The following is a 16,834-nucleotide window of genomic DNA, read 5'->3' on the forward strand; positions in this document are numbered from 1 at the left end:
GTTATTCAATTTTTAAAAAAGCAACGCTTATCTTTTTAGTTTTTTCCAAGATATTGGCATGAGGCTTTCGCGTGGCAGCTACAAAATAGAAGTGAATTAGTGAATTTCAAGATGAAATTTGGGGACAGAAAGTCAGATGAATGACGTTATAATTAAATCTCATTAAGCAAAAGAGAAGAAATGCTCCACTAAAAGCTGTGACAAGGTGCATTTGTGTGTACGTGTGTGTGGTGTACATGCATGCGTGCGTGTGTGTGTGCGTGCGTGCGCATGTGTGACAATGGGCGGTGGAGCAGGTAAATTAAGATAACAGATGGTTTGAGGTTTATGGCGAGGAATGATTGTGAAAGGTCAGACAGAGTGTGACATTTACCAAGGCATACTTTTTATTCCTTGCAATACATGTGCACAAACACACATACACACACACACTCATGCTTGTATTCCCTCAGTGACATAGCTGCTTACCGCGACTTAAACCTCATTTTTAAACTGAATCTTGAGGTGCAGCGTTTGGGATTTACGGGCAGAAATGTAATGTAATGTAATATTTGTTTTTCTGGTGTCAGCTGGACAGTAAAGTCTTAAAGTTACAAAGCAACGTCACTCTTGAGACAGACCAGTGGGAGCACAGGTGAGGAGAAAGTAACTACAAGACACGGGAGGCTATGAAACAGAGCCATTACAGAATCGTAATCGAAACAGGAAGCCAGTGGAGATTCACACCTCTGACAAACACACACACACACACAAAGGATGGCAGCGTCCATCCTTGACAAGTTCCTGACAGCAGAGTGGACAGGATGGGATGTCAGAGACGTTTGTTGTTTGTCTGCTGTTCGGATCTAATTCCCATCAAATATTACTTATCAGGACTCACGTAAGATGCAAGACACTCAAATTCTGTCGCTCTCGAACACACACACACGCATGCAGGCACGCACATGCACATGGGCTGGCAGAGCTCCAGCTTCATTACAACAGCACTCTGGCAGGCTGATTGAGTGATCAAAGCTAATCGCATTTAATCATATCTAATCACATGTAATAACCAACACTGAGTGCTCAGGCATGACAAGGCTCTCCACTCTCTCTCCATCCCTCCCATTTCCTCTCTCCTCATCCCTCACTCCTTGACCCTCCTCACCCCCTCAGCCACCCGCCAACAGCTCCTCCTCCTCCTCCTTTGTCTTCTCCCAGTCAGGACTGAACGTGGTGAGAAAGAGGGGATGGGAGAGAAGAAAACTAAAAGAGAGGGTGACAGATGGACAGCGTCAGTAGAACATGAAGCCCCATACTTCTGGTGTGCTGTATGATTCAGGAGGGAAGAATATGTTCTGTCTTCCGGCTCGGCTGTGTGACTAAAAGCTTTGTCAGAACGACAGGAAGAGGACGATCTGGCAGTCACAGGCAATAGTTTCAACATTACCATTCGCTTTACGATTTATATTCAGCACACAGTTTTTAAAGCCGCAGCATCTTAAGCCGCTACGACTTCTTCCAGTGTTTTTCTACGCTTTGATCAGATTTAGAGGTCCCGTTTAGATTCGGTCTTAAGGCTGCGCTTACATGTAATAATAATGCAGTGTGATAACTGGAACTGGTAGGGATTTAAAGCAGACACCACACAGAGTGTAAATATCCTGGTGGCATGAGGTTGTAGACGTCAGCCGGGATGTTACGAGCGCCCTTCTGATAAAGTTGCGTTTGCGAGTCGCTGTATGTGGCATTTGTAGAAGGTGAAAAACAGTGAAGCACAAACTCACTCTTGCATGACCTTAAAATATAAGCTCCTATTATCACAGATCTCCTGTTTTCTCATCTCTCAGCTTGCCTACCTTGTTTTCCAAACCTAATCTTTATTAAAGCAGACGGTTGTTTTGAGGGGCCCAGAAAGTGCACTTGAGGAAAACAAAACACTCTCACCTTGCAGTTGAATTGTCCCTTTTAAAATGCTCCAAAGAAAGTGTTTTTTCTAATGGTCACACTCGCCCCTGAAACATCAGACATCAGAATTAGGTGGGCTGCAATTTTCTTCTTTCCAAACACCACAACTGGACAAGCACAACCCCTATTTTACGCAGCAATTGGCCGGGAGTGCAGAGGCAAGGAAGTAGGAAGGGTTTCTGACTTCTCTCTGGAGTTGGATCTCCATCTGGATCTTATAATAGAATATCATTGTGCAACATCTCCATTTGTACAACTCAGTATGTTTGGCCCTTCTCGTGTGCCCACTTGGAACTGGAATGCAGAGAAAAGCACAGGAAATTCAAAAATACAAGATCTTTACTAAAAAGCTAGGCAGTCATATATGGAAAGTCAAACAATCTGAGATCCATAGATACTTTCTTGAGAGCAATGAATACATGATGTGCAACAAAGACAATCAGGGGTTCGTCCAATCAGGTGCAACCAGTGAGTGTTTTTTGGTAGGCAGAGGGTGTCGCCTGGTTGGGTCAAGTGTGCAAATCTGGGACGCATCATGTGTCCTCGCAGGGAATGACGCCTCTGTGGACTGAACAGTTAACAATGTATGGCAGTAGCACACATCCAAAGAATGCATATTTTATATATTCAAATCATCTATTGGAAGGTGCTGGACCAGTAGATGATATGAATACATTCAACTTCAACATTCAACAAGTCCCTGGGACATCAACAAGTTCATGTGACATTTCGAGCTACTGCTCCTCTGCTGACTTGTCCCTATGGACAGAAACCTTGAGGCTGCATCCTAACGGTCTGGATTTCACCACTCTTGCAAGCTTAAAGAGTGGACATTTTTCAGCCTTCAGCCCAACCAACTAGTTTATCTCAAGCATCCCCAGCCTTTTCTGTAGTGAGGAGTGATTATGTCCTCTTTTATTTCAGCTGCGATGAGACCCTTCATGCCTGTCTGTCTTTTGATGCGGAAAGATATTTTATCAGAGTCACAAGAGATAAAAATAGATTGCCTCTCGTTAAATTTTGTCCGACTGATCAGAGGCAGGCTGTAATTAAGATAACCACCACTCTGCTCCATGTTAAGTGCTTTTATCCAGTCTTCAAAAAATACTGCAGTGACGCTGAAGTAAATATCTGTTACGTAATTTGTGAACCACATCATCTTTGCCACCAAACACCATTTCATGTCATGAATCATGAGCTTCTTCTTGCCTGGCAAAAACACAGCCGATGAACTGTCAAGTGCTCGGTTTTCACGGTGCCAAAATTAAACAAAAGCATCGAGTGTCCTAAAGAGCAAAACCAACTGCGGTAATCCCTGTCGATGTCTGACTTCAGTACATTTTTAAGTGCCTCACTTGTGCTTCCAAACGAGGACAGGCTGCTTTGCGTTTACCGAGTGTGACACAGTTCAAATATTGCTTTAGAGGCCGCTGCCAAGCTTAATATCTGGGGAAGAGCTGTTGTCACATAAACCTTGTATCCACAAAAAAACAACAACACTATAGCCAAGGCCTCAGGTTTTTGGAGCTGCACATTGAGATCATAAACAAACAACCAAACAGACATCAGGGCATCTGTTTGTCTCCCTCCCCAGGATGCTTTGCTGCGGCTGGCGGCGGTTACCGACGCACGCTCGCTGCGAGCGGCTCTTCAAGACAGCATACAGGAGCTGCTACCCAGCACGGTATTTACACACACACACACACACACACACACACACACACACACACACACACACACACACACACACACACACACACACACACACACACACACAAACTCTACATTTGGACAAACAGCTGAACATAATTGATATTTTCTTGTATGTATTACCTGAACATAAAAAGCTTCCTGTTAGTATTCAGAGCGGTCCTGACATAAGACCAGGGGACAGAGGCCCGGGTCTTTGTTGCAAATGAATGAGGCTCATTGCTCATTAAATTAATCAGAATCTGATTAATATTACAAATGAACGTGTGTCTTTCATTCCAGGAGTGTGTGTGTGTCTACATGCTGGAGGGAGTCTCTAGGCTGCTCTGTGACGACCCGCCACATGAACTGCCACAGGAGGGAAAGATCAGGTGTGTACTCTGTGTGTGTGTGTGTGTGTGTGTGTGTGTGTGGAGCCAGCCACAGATGTTTCGCGGTAGAACCAGGGAGATTAGAGGAGGGAAGAGAGAGACGGATGTTTTCTCTGTGTGAAAAGCGGGTGTCACCTGAATGAATATGAGAGAGGACCGTCAGGAGAGAGAGATCTCTTGTCCTCTTATTTTCACTACCTCTTACTTTGGACTCATCCCTCATCTCTTTTCTTTCCTCATTAAAACTCCTCCTTTATCTCACTTTCTTCACCCCTCCTGTTGCCCTCTCTTGTCATGTGATAGTCCACCTTCCTACCTCGCTGCATCAGTCCATCAGTGCCCCCCTTTTTTTTTCCTTTCTCCCCGAGGAGCCATGGAGCACTGAGCTGTCTGCGTTTCATTCTTCTCCTTCTCCTTCCTCTTTCTCTCTCACCCTCAATCCCTCTCCCCGTGGAAGCGTTGCGGGGCTAATAGCCGAGGTGACAGCGCCAGGAGTCCCTCAGCGAGACACCGCGATCCTCTCCTCTCTTAAGTGCTCTCCGAAGCTCTGCAACCGCCGTGCGCGACTGCGACTGCTGCCCCGGCTCTGGCAAAAACCAACACTACATTATAGATGAAACTGTCTGTTTGTCAGACAGGAACGCTTTCTCCAACACCTCATTGCCACACAAACACAGGATAGCACACAAACATGCTAATGCAGACAAGGACACAGGCGACACACACACACACACACATTTGCTTGTGCTGCATGCAGACAAGGGGTAGCGGGGATATTACAAGAGCTACAGGGCACTTTGTTACTTTTCTCCCTCCAGTTCACCTGCTTATATAAGCCTGTTATCAAGACCTTGGCATACACGCAGACACACATTCACAAACAAACACAGACACCCACACACACACACACACTCAGTGAACCCATCTGAGATGCAGAAGGCTGCTGTGTTTGTGCTTCATTCCAGCCCACTTTCTAAAACATACAAGCCCATTATCTGGACCTTCACACACACAAACGCACATGAATGCACAAACAAGTTCAGCCAAGACAGTTCTCTTGATCGTTTGTCCTTCAGACTATTTGTTGTGGGAAAAGATAACTGATGCCTCATAGCCAAACAAGCTATTGTTAGAAATGCTGCAAAGAGCAGATGCACAGTCAAAGGTCTGAGATACAGAAGACTGTGGTACACGCACACAATGCAGTTACACAACTGTGGCAGTAAACCTTTTCAGTCGTATGTTAGTTTGATTTTCAACTGAAGCATGAAACTTTTTGCCATTTATGAAATGTGTTTTCACATTTTGCTCACTGTATTAAGCAGATGATTAACAAAATGCAGGTGATCGATTATCAGATGGGTTTACTGAGTGTTGGGGAAGCTACTTTGGGAGCATAGCTTTGCAATTTACCACTCAAACCACAACTGCATTTAGTGTTGTTAACTAAGGCCTTCCACATATACAGATAGTTCTTAAAAGTAGCTATTTCTATGCGTTTTGGCCTTTCTTGCACATGTTTATGAGTTCCAAGAGGATTCTGGAAATGGTATCCTGGTTCCACTGGGTCATCATATTTGTCTTGTTCTCAGAAACCGTCTTCCTTGGTACCAACCCTGGTAGCGGTGACGTATCAAGAAACCTAACCTGTCTGGAGATATCTGTGGACATGTGGACCAGGCCTAAAGCTACTTAGAAAAACTAGTTTAAACCAACCACAATTTTCAATGTTCGATTTTAAAGGAATCCCAAATGATTCAGATTAGTTTACATTTTTTTGTAATCCAGTGGATTATGTTCCGAATTAATTACAAAAACATCAATGCAATTTTGATTCAGTAATTGACTACATTTCAACCCAAGCCTGTACACCATTATGTGTTAGTAACTGTAGAGTGATGGTTGAGCAACAGAGCTCGAGGTGCAGCAGCGACACAAAGTCAGTAGCACCACCTTGATCACGCTCACTTAATTTAGCTGTCGACTTAGATCTCTTTGCTACTGCCGCTGCTAACTGTTGTCACTATACCCAACACACGCTGCACCAGTATTGACCTACATGTTGTTCAATTTGAGCAATCATTGCTGCTGACGGTTGTGAAGCTCTGGATGACCTTATAGCTATCTTCATACACCACGCAGCAGACATTTAATCATACGTGTCACATCAAAATGTCACGTGCACTACATACCATTAACACCACCCCGGTTTTTTTTTTTTTTTTTGGTTTTTTTTTGCTTTGTGCCTGTTATAAACTGGCTTCATGATGGTGTTGGGAAGCTCCTTTGAATGATGACATTACACAAAGGTCAACAGTGTTTGCCTCGGCAGTAAACTACAACGACAATGTTTCATGACAGAGGTAGATGATTCACCAGTGAGCTGAAATGAGTGGATACTTTTGAATCAACACACCATGTAGAGATTTGACGGTTTGAGGGGATTTCAGACTCTGTGAGCATGTAATGGAGTGACTGCTGCTACGTGCGTCCGTGTGCGGCTGCTGGAGGGCTCAGTAGATTATTATGTGAAGCACACAGATCAAGAATTTACCTGGGTGAAACCATTTTCCTTCTTTTTGTCCCTCATTTCCATATTCATGCGACGCCCAAGTGTATGTGTGTGTTTACTGAGGTGTGCAGCGCTGTTGCCACGTGTGTTTTGTACGCATGTGCGTGTGCAAATGCACGCTTGTGTGTGTCCTTTGGCAGATATCAGTCCAAAATAAACAAATCCTTGTCTCGTATTTTAGCATAAGAAATCTGCCCTCTGTGTTAAGTATAACACACACACGCACAGACGTTCACTGTCATCACACCTGGCTTCACACCTGGCTAACACTTGCACACACAAACGGTATATAATTTCACAAAGAATAATAGTTCTATTCAGACATGTTTTGGTTGGTGTCATTGAACGCAGCATGTCTGTTTTTGTAATGCTGCTGATTGTTTTTCCATTTGCACCAATTGTCTTCAAAATCCCCTCTTCCTCTTTGTCTCCCTGGTGTCTAACAGACTCTCTCTCTCTCTCGCTCTTTCTCTGTCTCTCTCAATCTGACTTGTGCTTGAGATAATTGTCTTCAAACCTGACTCAAACTCAACTTGTATCTGTCTGTCTCAGGAGTATCGCAGACCAGCTGAAGCGATGTCAGTGCGCCGGCCTTCCTCTGTCGGAGCTGCCAGAGAAACACAGAAACTGCCTCGCAGCACCGTTGCCAGCGCACAGAAGAGGTGTGTGAACAAAGCTAGTGGACAGACAAACGGACCGACATCTGAGTGCGCTCGTTTCGAGAGTGCGAGTGTTTCATGCAAGAGGAGCAGAGAGAGATGCAAGAACGTGGGAGCTTAAACAATCAAATGGAGGTAGAGAGGGAAGTCGTGAACAAGAGATGATGATTGCCGAGGGAGAGGTGTATGGAGCCGTGTGGGCAGTGAAGTTGTACAAGAGACATGGAGGGAAAAAAATGGAATGAAAGGTTCATGATAAGGAAAAAATGAAAACGAAATGAAAAGACTCTACATTACTCTTCAAATTACACTATTTTTTATCTGAAAGCAGAACAACTGGAGAGATATAATCATGTAGACTTAAAGTGCACGTGCATGCACTGCTTTGCACTCTGTGGTTCAGTAGATTTAATTATTTAATGATGTTGCAGAAGTAGGACTTGTGGCAAAAACATCATTCAGCTTGTTGTTTTGTCTGGAGCAAAGACCTTTTTTTCTTATTATCTTAGAAAGTGTTTTGTCCAAAAGATCTGCCGTTGTTATCTGCTCTACATCGATGAGAATAACAAAAGATGAATAAACACTGTTATGCATTAGAGGACATCAGTTCATTTTTTCCCATGGTCATATTTCTATTAATATTAGAACATGAAAAGAAGAATAAGAAAGATTAAGAGCAAAACGAGGACATTGAAAGAAAATTGCAGGACCAGGAGACTGTTGTGTCTGAATCAGTGCATTATGTATTATGAATGCTTTTTTTCTCTTTCTCTTTTTTATTTCAGCCCTTGTCATTCCTCTCTTGGACCAGGAGCGGGACAAGGCCCTCGCTGTTGTATTGGTGAGTCCTTGATTGAAGGACATATCAATAGAAATACAAAAATAAAATACAAAAAACGGTTACAAAAGAAAACATTTCCTCCTCCATGATGAAAATGTATATATGTGTTTACAGCAACATTTATGTGTTAGTTTGTTTTTCATTTAACATTCACAGGTTAAACAACCTCTACAGAGACATCAGTGAAGCTCTCACACTGTGCTGGACTGAAATATTTATCTGTGTTGCAGGTGGGCTGTAATTCACTGTCCGATCAGGATGAACTGCATCTTAACGTGCTGGAAAAACATGTAAGCTCTCTCTTTCGTTTCGTTTCTGTTTTGTTCACAAGTGCAAAATTACAACTTATGGATAGATCCTTCATTCTCATAATGTTTGTATGTATAACAAAACAATGAATTTCAAAATATTATTCATCAAGCCGATCTTAAAGGAGACATATGATGTTCATTTTCAGGTTAATAATTTTAAAGGTTTACATGCTTAATGTTCAAAAAACACATTCTCGCAGTGTTTTCTGTGGGAGAGAAGAACTCCTGTTTGTACAGACTTTTGGCTTTTTAACTTTCTACACTTTTTACATGCACAAGAACCTTTAACACAATGAAGGAAATGAGAGAAAACAGAAAAGCATAACTGGTTTCCTTTAATATTAAAGATTGAATTGAGACAACTTTTTCGCCCTAGCGTTTCCAAGCAGTGTTATTGTTGGTGCTGCTCTGGCAAAGACAACTGGATCTCAGAGTCCCAAATAACAACAACACAGGATGAAATCTGTATTCATTCATTTAGTCTATAATGGAGACTCGAAGGCAGAAAGAAATAATGACAGGCTGCCAGCCTGACTGAATCGCCAATCAGCCTTAATTTTCCTCTGTGATTTTGTGCCCAGTGGCAGACAAACTACTGAAAGCAAGGTTTATAGGGAACCAGTCTAAACACAGATGGTGTCATTTTTATATTGTGCAATCAACATTAACTTCATAATGATAATGTTGCTTGTTTAAGGCGCAAAGTCAGGAAAAGTATAATCATTTTTTTTGTTTTTCTTCCCTGTAAAGTTGGTGAAATGTCACTCACGCCATCTGGTTCTCAACCGAAGAGTAATCATGCACAAAACTTGTGGATGATATTAGAAAAATACCCCCTGACTTGTACATTTCTGAGATTATAAATCCAGAAAGTCTGTTTAAATTTCTTGATATAAAATTAATATCAACTCACCCTCAGTCCTTGACGGACCTTATTGATATCAATTGAATAAAACATCAGTTACTGATTGTTTGTCCTCCAAAAATGTTGCCTATTGGATAATTCATAGCGCTGCAGAATTATGCGCACACTATGAAGCGATTCAACCGGTAACTTCTCAAATGATTTAAAAACACTTCTCTGAAGATGATAAAATTAAATCAAACAGTGTTCAGACTGATGATTTCCTCCCTCAGACTGTCTTTAATTTTAAATGATATCCGGTCTTTGCATGTTTCTGTATAATGACATCCTAGGCCTCAGTGGCATGTGTGCGGGTCCATGCTGTTCAGGCGTCCTACCAGAGGCCTCCTCTCAGCCCCTCGCCGATACAGTCCCACAACGCACTGCTGTCCCTCAACGTCTCGGAGCAGGACTACTGCGAACTGGACCGCAACATCCTGCAGCTCTGCGGTACGCACACACACACGGGAGGCACACTGAATGGACCCCTGTCTCCACGCGCTCTCTCACACACATGCGTCTTACATTTCCTACGCTGAGGTAAACATGATCACACAGACACACACGCGCTGGTATATGTGAGGTGAGGCGTGTTAATAGAGAAAGCCCATCTGGATAAAAAGCTCCATGAATTTTGATGGACTGTCTGAGCGGGTGACAGCTCCTGTGTGAAAAACAGAACACTTTGCAAAAACACTGTTAAAAATCTCATGCATAATGGAGGTGCGCCCGCTAATACATACACATACATCAACATTGTTTACTTGCTGGTAATTGTCAACAAATATGAGTTCTCGTCTCTTCTCAGTTTCTTTCCGGCCTCTGCCTCGCCTTTTCTGCTTCCCTGTCTGACTCCTTTCTATCCACCTTCATCTCTTGCCTTGTCTTCATTATTAGGCCCTCTGTTAGCTGCTTCCCGTTCACCCTTCCCCGACCTCGCTGTCTCAATGCATCCCTCCCTGGATTGCTTTCTGTCCACATGCGTACATGCTCTGCATTCCCCTGTCTTCCTTCCAATCTGCTCTCGCTCCTCTCTGGTTTTTATACTCCCATCGCTGACTCTCTCTCTGTTCTGCTCTCTCTCCCTCCCTTTTCTCCTTCAGGTGAGCTCTTTGACCTTGATGCAGCCTCTCTCCAGCTCAAAGTCATCAATTATGTAAGTGGTTGAGATCACTCATACGCTCCCTTGTGCACACACGCACATGCAGAGTTAAAGACGCACAGTACATGTAAAACAGGCTTCCCAGTGATTTGTTCCCCGCTTCCTGTCAGTACCTATACCACAAGCTTTTTATTGCGCACATAGTATGACCCCTCTGTAAGATAGACTCTGTAAAAAGGAGGGATGCATGGGGAGATTGATGAGGAGGACGAGGGAAAGAGGAGTTATCAGGCTTCAGCTACAGTATGTGCAGAAACCCGACAACATTTTAGATGTATGGAATTATTCACTGATAAAGAAAATATGAGATAGAGATAGATTACGCAGGAGCCTGGGGAAAGATTTCAAGGTTACCCAGCATCAAAAGGACAAAGTCTCAGTTCATCAGAGCTTCTGAGAATCCAAACGGTTTGTATGAACATACTTGAGATTCTTTTTTCACAGTTTCAGATGATTTATTTGTAATACTACACGGGGTTGCACGATGAAATAAACCACTTCAGGCTACACAAACATAAAACATACAGTATATACAGTTCAGTATTTTCATATTAAGAGTTACTACTACTGCTTAGTGAGCATGACAGATCTGTTTTGCATTTTAAAGATAAAGGGCAACACATTAAAGTGTGTTTACATGTCTTTGGGAGTACTAATGCATATGTCTAAATGTAGCATGAAGCCTCGTGTGGCTCCAGAAGACGCTGCATGTAATCGGATAAATTGCCTTCAGTTATTTTACACAGCTGCTTGAAGTTAAATTATGGGTTTAGAAAAGCAGTCCACTGGTCTAACACTGCACTCGCATAATACTGCTGGGCTCATTATTGACAGTTAAAAAAAAACTAATTATCTAATCGATACAGCAGAACCAGAGACATCACCTTTTTTATTCCTTTTTTAGTCTTCTCTCTTTACCCACAATGCAACCTGGCCACTGACTGACATCATGGGAGGAAATTAATCAGATCACATGCAACTTCCTCTGGAGCCACAGAGGACTTTATATGACTTGTTTCACATATGCATTAGTGAATCTCAATGCCACTAAACACACTTCATATGTACAATTGTTGGAGATACCTTTAAAGACAGTTTTTGTCCAGTGTCTCAAATGTGAGGATTTGCTGTTTTTCTCTGTTTTGTGTGATAGCAGACTGAATGTACTTGGTTTTTGTCATCATTGTGTGAAATAGACCAAATAATTTATCAATTAAGAATATAGAATATAGTCAACAGATGAGTTGAAGATGATTAAAAAAAAAGTTAATTAACTTTAATTTTGGGGGGAAATTCAGGCATTGCAATATATTTCATCCTGACTTTTTGACTTTTTCCTACAAAAACAATAAATCTTGGAGATTATCAATGTTTTGCTTATTGAACAACAGACAGGACTCTAATTTTAAATGATTAATAAGAAAAAAAATAATATGATGATTTTACCGATTACAGCCGGAGCAGTCAGATTGATTATTTTTCTTTAATGATTACTTAATTAAAGGGAGTTTGGAGCATATTTTGTAGCTGATTTTTGGTTTTGTATAGAATAAAATACTAGCTATTTTTCTGTGAAAATGGTCAGTTCCAAACAATTATCACCTGGCTGACCTTCCTTGCATCTGTGCTACCTTGATGCTCTAGGACCTAGTCCCATGGGGTTGAACAGCAAAACTGGAGATGTGCATGTCAAAGCTTCTGATGCCTCTAAACCTGAATTTGTAGTATTTCTTCCTGCATTTGAAGAAAAGGAGAGAGCGAGAAGTAGTAGTTGTGGAAAAGGCTGCAGGGGCTTTGAGCTGTATTTTGAATCCAACGTGATTTGTTTCGCCTGTTTATTGTTACAGTTGTAAAAAAGGGTGAAGGTAGGAGGAGAAGGGAGAGGGGGGAGGGAGGGAGGAAACGGAGCGGGAGATTGTGGCTGCTGAGGAATCGTCAGCTTGGTGGGAAGTGCTCAGGGCGGCTCTTATGGGATTAACAGCATTTGGGGAAAAAGAGGGTGGAGGATCTTATTTATTATATGTGGGCGCTACATGTTTTACATGTGTGTTGATGTTTGTGCTGTGTATTTGTGAGTACGTGTGTGCGTGTTTAGTGCTTGCATGTGAGACTGGGTGGTGAAGGGGGGGGGGGGCTGAGTATGTTGGCAGCAGCCACTGTTTATCCCTGTCCTGTTTGTTCTGTATCCAGCTCTGTGGATTACAGAGAAGAATGATGTGTGAGGGAGCTGCTCTTATAACTGTGTGTGGGTGTGTTAGCGGGTGTGCATGTATGTGTGATGCTAGTTGAGTGTGCAAAGTGATCAATGATGTGGCTCCTCCCCCATTTAGAGAGTTCATATCATTGCGCTCAGTTAATGGGAGGACAACTAGGGCGACCAGCAGAGGAGACTGCTTAATACAGAGCACAGCCTGGCAAACCAGCCCTCTCTGTTAGAGTGACGAAGATTTGAGACTCACTACCAAGAAATTTCATTTAGCGCTGCAGCCTCACTTATTTTAAATTAATTATTATTATTAACGTAGCCATCCACAATCTACAACATTTCTAGCATTTCTAACAACCAAAAACAGGAAACAACCAACCTGAAAAACAAAACCACAATAGTATGATTAGTGAATGTAAATGTCTTGCAATTTTCTAAACGAATATGTTCTCCTGCCCAGGAATGGCAGATGTAAACTAGAATGGCACTTAGTAGGGCACATCAGAGGTCCCCTTCAATTCAATCAAGAATCAAGTAAAACAAATTTAGATCCGATAGATCCGCTTTTTATTTTATTTTGCATCAGCTTGTACTCACTCACAGAAACCAGCAGCCTAAAAATATGAAAAAAAAAAATTATCAAGATCCTTGCAATATTCCCTGAGAAATTTCAGAATTATCAAAATTTTGATTTCTATGTGTTGTGTTGAAGAGATATATGTGATAAGCAGCCAGCCCTGTTCCTGAAAACCTCTTACTCTCAGATGTCCAAACCTCTTGTGCTAAAAATATAAATCACCAACACTCCCCTGGTAATACGGCTAGCTGCAGTGCTAACTGAGTTTACAAGCTCACCGTTGCTCCACTCATGGATACATAAAAATAATTCAGTTAGGAACAGTTATCAGTTATTCTGGTGATATTTCTGTTGGAAATAAGAATTAAACGTGGTCTATTCTTACATATTGCACCTTTAAAAGAAAGTGTGAAAAAATTCAAGATCTGTTTATTTACCAGATGTTTATGGAGTCTGTTCTGGGCCAAGATACATCCTCAATCTGAGATTTATGTGAAATGCTTTCAGCTTTTGTGTAATCCTGCTGATAAAACCAACAAACAAACAAATAGATGGAAACATAAGCTCCTTGGTGTAGGTAATGGTTTAGGGTTAGGGTAACTCTGGTACAGCAAAGCTTTGCACTTCTTGTCTCAAATAAACAAATAATTACAATGAACTAAGTAAATCATGTATATATTCTTGTATCTACAAGTGTGTGTGCATTGTAGTCTGTGAATGTGGATGATGCGTTTCAGTAGAAGCCAGTGCCACACCTGCTGTGTGTGTTCGTCTCATTTATGCAGCTATTTCACATTCAAAGAAAAACTTGATCTTAGGTTAATGTATGTTAATGTATCTTCTGTTATTTGCAAGGTATGAATGTTTTTAATGAGGCAATCACTTGAGTATTCAGGAATGAAAGGTGAGAGTCCTTCAGAAAGATACAAATTATTAAAGGTAGTCGTAGCAATGGCAACATGTGTGATTACTGACAATATTAAAAGTCCACATTTATTTTTAAGTTCATATTTTACTGATAGTACAAACTTGTGTGTCTTTAATCATAGTCTAACACAGCGTAGATAATATTGAATTCTTGCCCCACCCAAACTCATTTTCCACTGTCCACTGCTTTCTAATCTCATCTTCACACCCACTCCGACGAATCTTAAAATGAGGCTTTATAAATCTCTATCTGCCTGAGTCTGATACAGAGATTTTAGTGATTATATATCAGTACTGATGTGGTGTTTGTGTGCTCCTTCAGCTGCAGCAGCAGACTCGGTCGCAGTGTTGTTGTTTGCTGCTGGTGTCCGAGGACAACCACCAGCTTTTCTGCCAGGTACACACACACACAAACACACACACACACACGCTCTACATTCTTTCATATAGTCTACACTGATTTTATGATACAGCCTTCTCGTCAATCAATTCAAATGAACCCTTTGACATCTTTGACCTTTAGGTAGTTGGAGACAAAGTCCTGGAGGAGGAGATCAGCTTCCCGGTGAGGCTTGCATATACATTTATTTCTATATTGCTTGTTTGTTTTATCAGTCATTCATTCATTTACAGTGGGGGAGGTTCATTCAGGGAGGTTTGTTGCGCTTTTTAACGAGCATACTTTTAATTCAAGTGGTGTAACCCCGGCGTGTTGGTTTCTTTGACTGACATGGCAGAATAAACCTCCCACATGTAATCTTTTATAATCCCTGGCAGGGGTTATAATTAAGAAATTTGGGCAAGAGGAGTAATCACTTTCCATTTGGTCGCTTTAAGTCTCCTGTTCCTGGTTGCAGTGCAGACATGGCACCATTTTTTAATAGGCTTTCCATTATGGTGCAAATACTCTGTGTACCCCAGGCTAAATGATGTGTGAAATCTTGATAGTAGTTGGTGAAGAGAGATATTAGGACACAAATAAACACACCCTGGATGGTCTATTTGTGCTGATTTAACAAGGGATGTAATATACTGCACTCAGAATGTAATAAACAGAATCTCAGCATTTCTGTTTTCTTCCTGGCTCTCGCCCTAATTACATTGTTTTCCCTTTCCCTCTGTCAATTTTCGCTCACCCGGTCTTAATCTCCCCTCCTTTCTCTCCTCTGTTCAGCTGATGTTTGGACGCTTTGGTCAGGTTGTCGAGAAGAAGAAGTCAATTACTCTTCAGGACATCAGTGCCGTAAGGGGACATTCTCTTTCATTCTTATCCATCAGTCAGTATCCATCTATGGATTCTGTCTTTGTGCTGAATTTTTCTATTTTCCGGCCTCTCTTCCTCTCAGGAGGAGCGTAGGCAGCTGTCCAGCATGTTGGGTTGTGAGATTTCCTCCATGCTTTGTGTGCCAGTTGCCAGCAGAGCCACCGGTCAAGTGGTGGCGCTAGCGTGCGCCTTCAACAAGCAAGGCGGGCAGAGGTATGTATGTGTTCATCCTATAAACTATCATTGGCCTTTTTACCATTTTGTTTGTGGGCTGTTTTTGCTCCTTTGTGAATCATACTGAAACACTTCTTGAGTTCTTACAGCAAAAGCAGACATTTTTAACCTCCTATCTTGACTTAGTCGCTGATGTCTTACTGCTGAAGTATATTTAAAATGCTGGGATGTCTGTTTGAAGATGATTTGGCTTTGCCTAATTCCTGAAGCGCTGAGTCATGTTAGATACAAAGATTTATCTGACAGCGGCTTACAGTAATGTTAGGATGTGTGGCCTGACTGGTCGAGCTCAACAGCTCAGATTTGTTGAGTTTCCAACAGCAGTGGAGAGTCTGCTGCAGTTTCCACTGAAATCTGCTGCTAACCAGCAGAATGTGAATTGATACCATCACTCTTGAGCCTGCGTCATATCACTCAGTGTGCATGTGTATATGTGTGACGATACAGATGGCTATGTGATGATCTAGAGTCAGGTCATGAGTCTGACAGCGGGTGGCTTGGCTCCCTGGTTTGGCGCCATGTCTTGGCATCTATTTGTTTGTGTGTGTGTGTGTGTGTGTGTGTGTGTGTGTGTGTGTGTGTGTGTGTGTGTGTGTGTGTGTGTGTGTGTGTGTGTGTGTGTGTGTGTGTGCCAAGCCAAGAGCAATGCTGCTATCACCTGAATACAGCAGTGTATAAAAATGCTCTCCAGCTCTGTCTGTGACTGTGTTGAGTTTTGTAAAGAACTGTTCGTCCCTACACTACACCTGCACAAAACACGCGGGGCAACAAAGTTAGCCAGCTTTTTCTGTTAGGAAATTGAGTAGCACAGACACAATAAGTCACCATGATGTAAAATTACTGAAAAATGACTTGACTGAGACTGAGAATTATTAGTCACTCAGACTCATTACCTCCTGCTACTGCACATTAAGCTGAGGCTGATGCAAGGATACCAACTTCCTGCCATTCCACATTATTGTTATGATTGATTTTTATTTCACTGTTAAATAACACAACAACGGAAACAAGAATAACCAAGTTAACATGATATTTCCTAATTGCATATTCAGTGATTGGCTGAATGGCCAGGAGTGGAGGTGATACAGCAGCTTTTGAGATATAGTTTCCCCAGTAAACAACTCAACCTCTTCCAGTGATGAGCAACCC

At 42.0% G+C, this 16,834-nt stretch overlaps 1 protein-coding gene across 2 annotated transcripts in view; it reads left to right on the forward strand.

Moving 5' to 3' along the window:
* LOC119005436 (cGMP-dependent 3',5'-cyclic phosphodiesterase) overlaps positions 1-16,834 on the forward strand; it is a 152,575-nt gene that overhangs the window by 119,007 nt on the left and 16,734 nt on the right. For both annotated transcript variants that reach the window (XM_037073040.1, XM_037073046.1), the window contains exons 3-13: positions 3,542-3,631; positions 3,940-4,028; positions 7,153-7,262; positions 8,045-8,100; positions 8,331-8,390; positions 9,609-9,765; positions 10,419-10,471; positions 14,510-14,584; positions 14,711-14,752; positions 15,362-15,430; positions 15,534-15,664. In XM_037073040.1, coding sequence (XP_036928935.1) covers positions 3,542-3,631; positions 3,940-4,028; positions 7,153-7,262; positions 8,045-8,100; positions 8,331-8,390; positions 9,609-9,765; positions 10,419-10,471; positions 14,510-14,584; positions 14,711-14,752; positions 15,362-15,430; positions 15,534-15,664 — 932 coding nt within the window. The remainder of the gene's footprint in view (positions 1-3,541; positions 3,632-3,939; positions 4,029-7,152; positions 7,263-8,044; positions 8,101-8,330; positions 8,391-9,608; positions 9,766-10,418; positions 10,472-14,509; positions 14,585-14,710; positions 14,753-15,361; positions 15,431-15,533; positions 15,665-16,834) is intronic.

This window comes from Acanthopagrus latus, chromosome 2 (assembly GCF_904848185.1).
Source record: "Acanthopagrus latus isolate v.2019 chromosome 2, fAcaLat1.1, whole genome shotgun sequence".
Classification (NCBI taxonomy): domain Eukaryota; kingdom Metazoa; phylum Chordata; class Actinopteri; order Spariformes; family Sparidae; genus Acanthopagrus; species Acanthopagrus latus.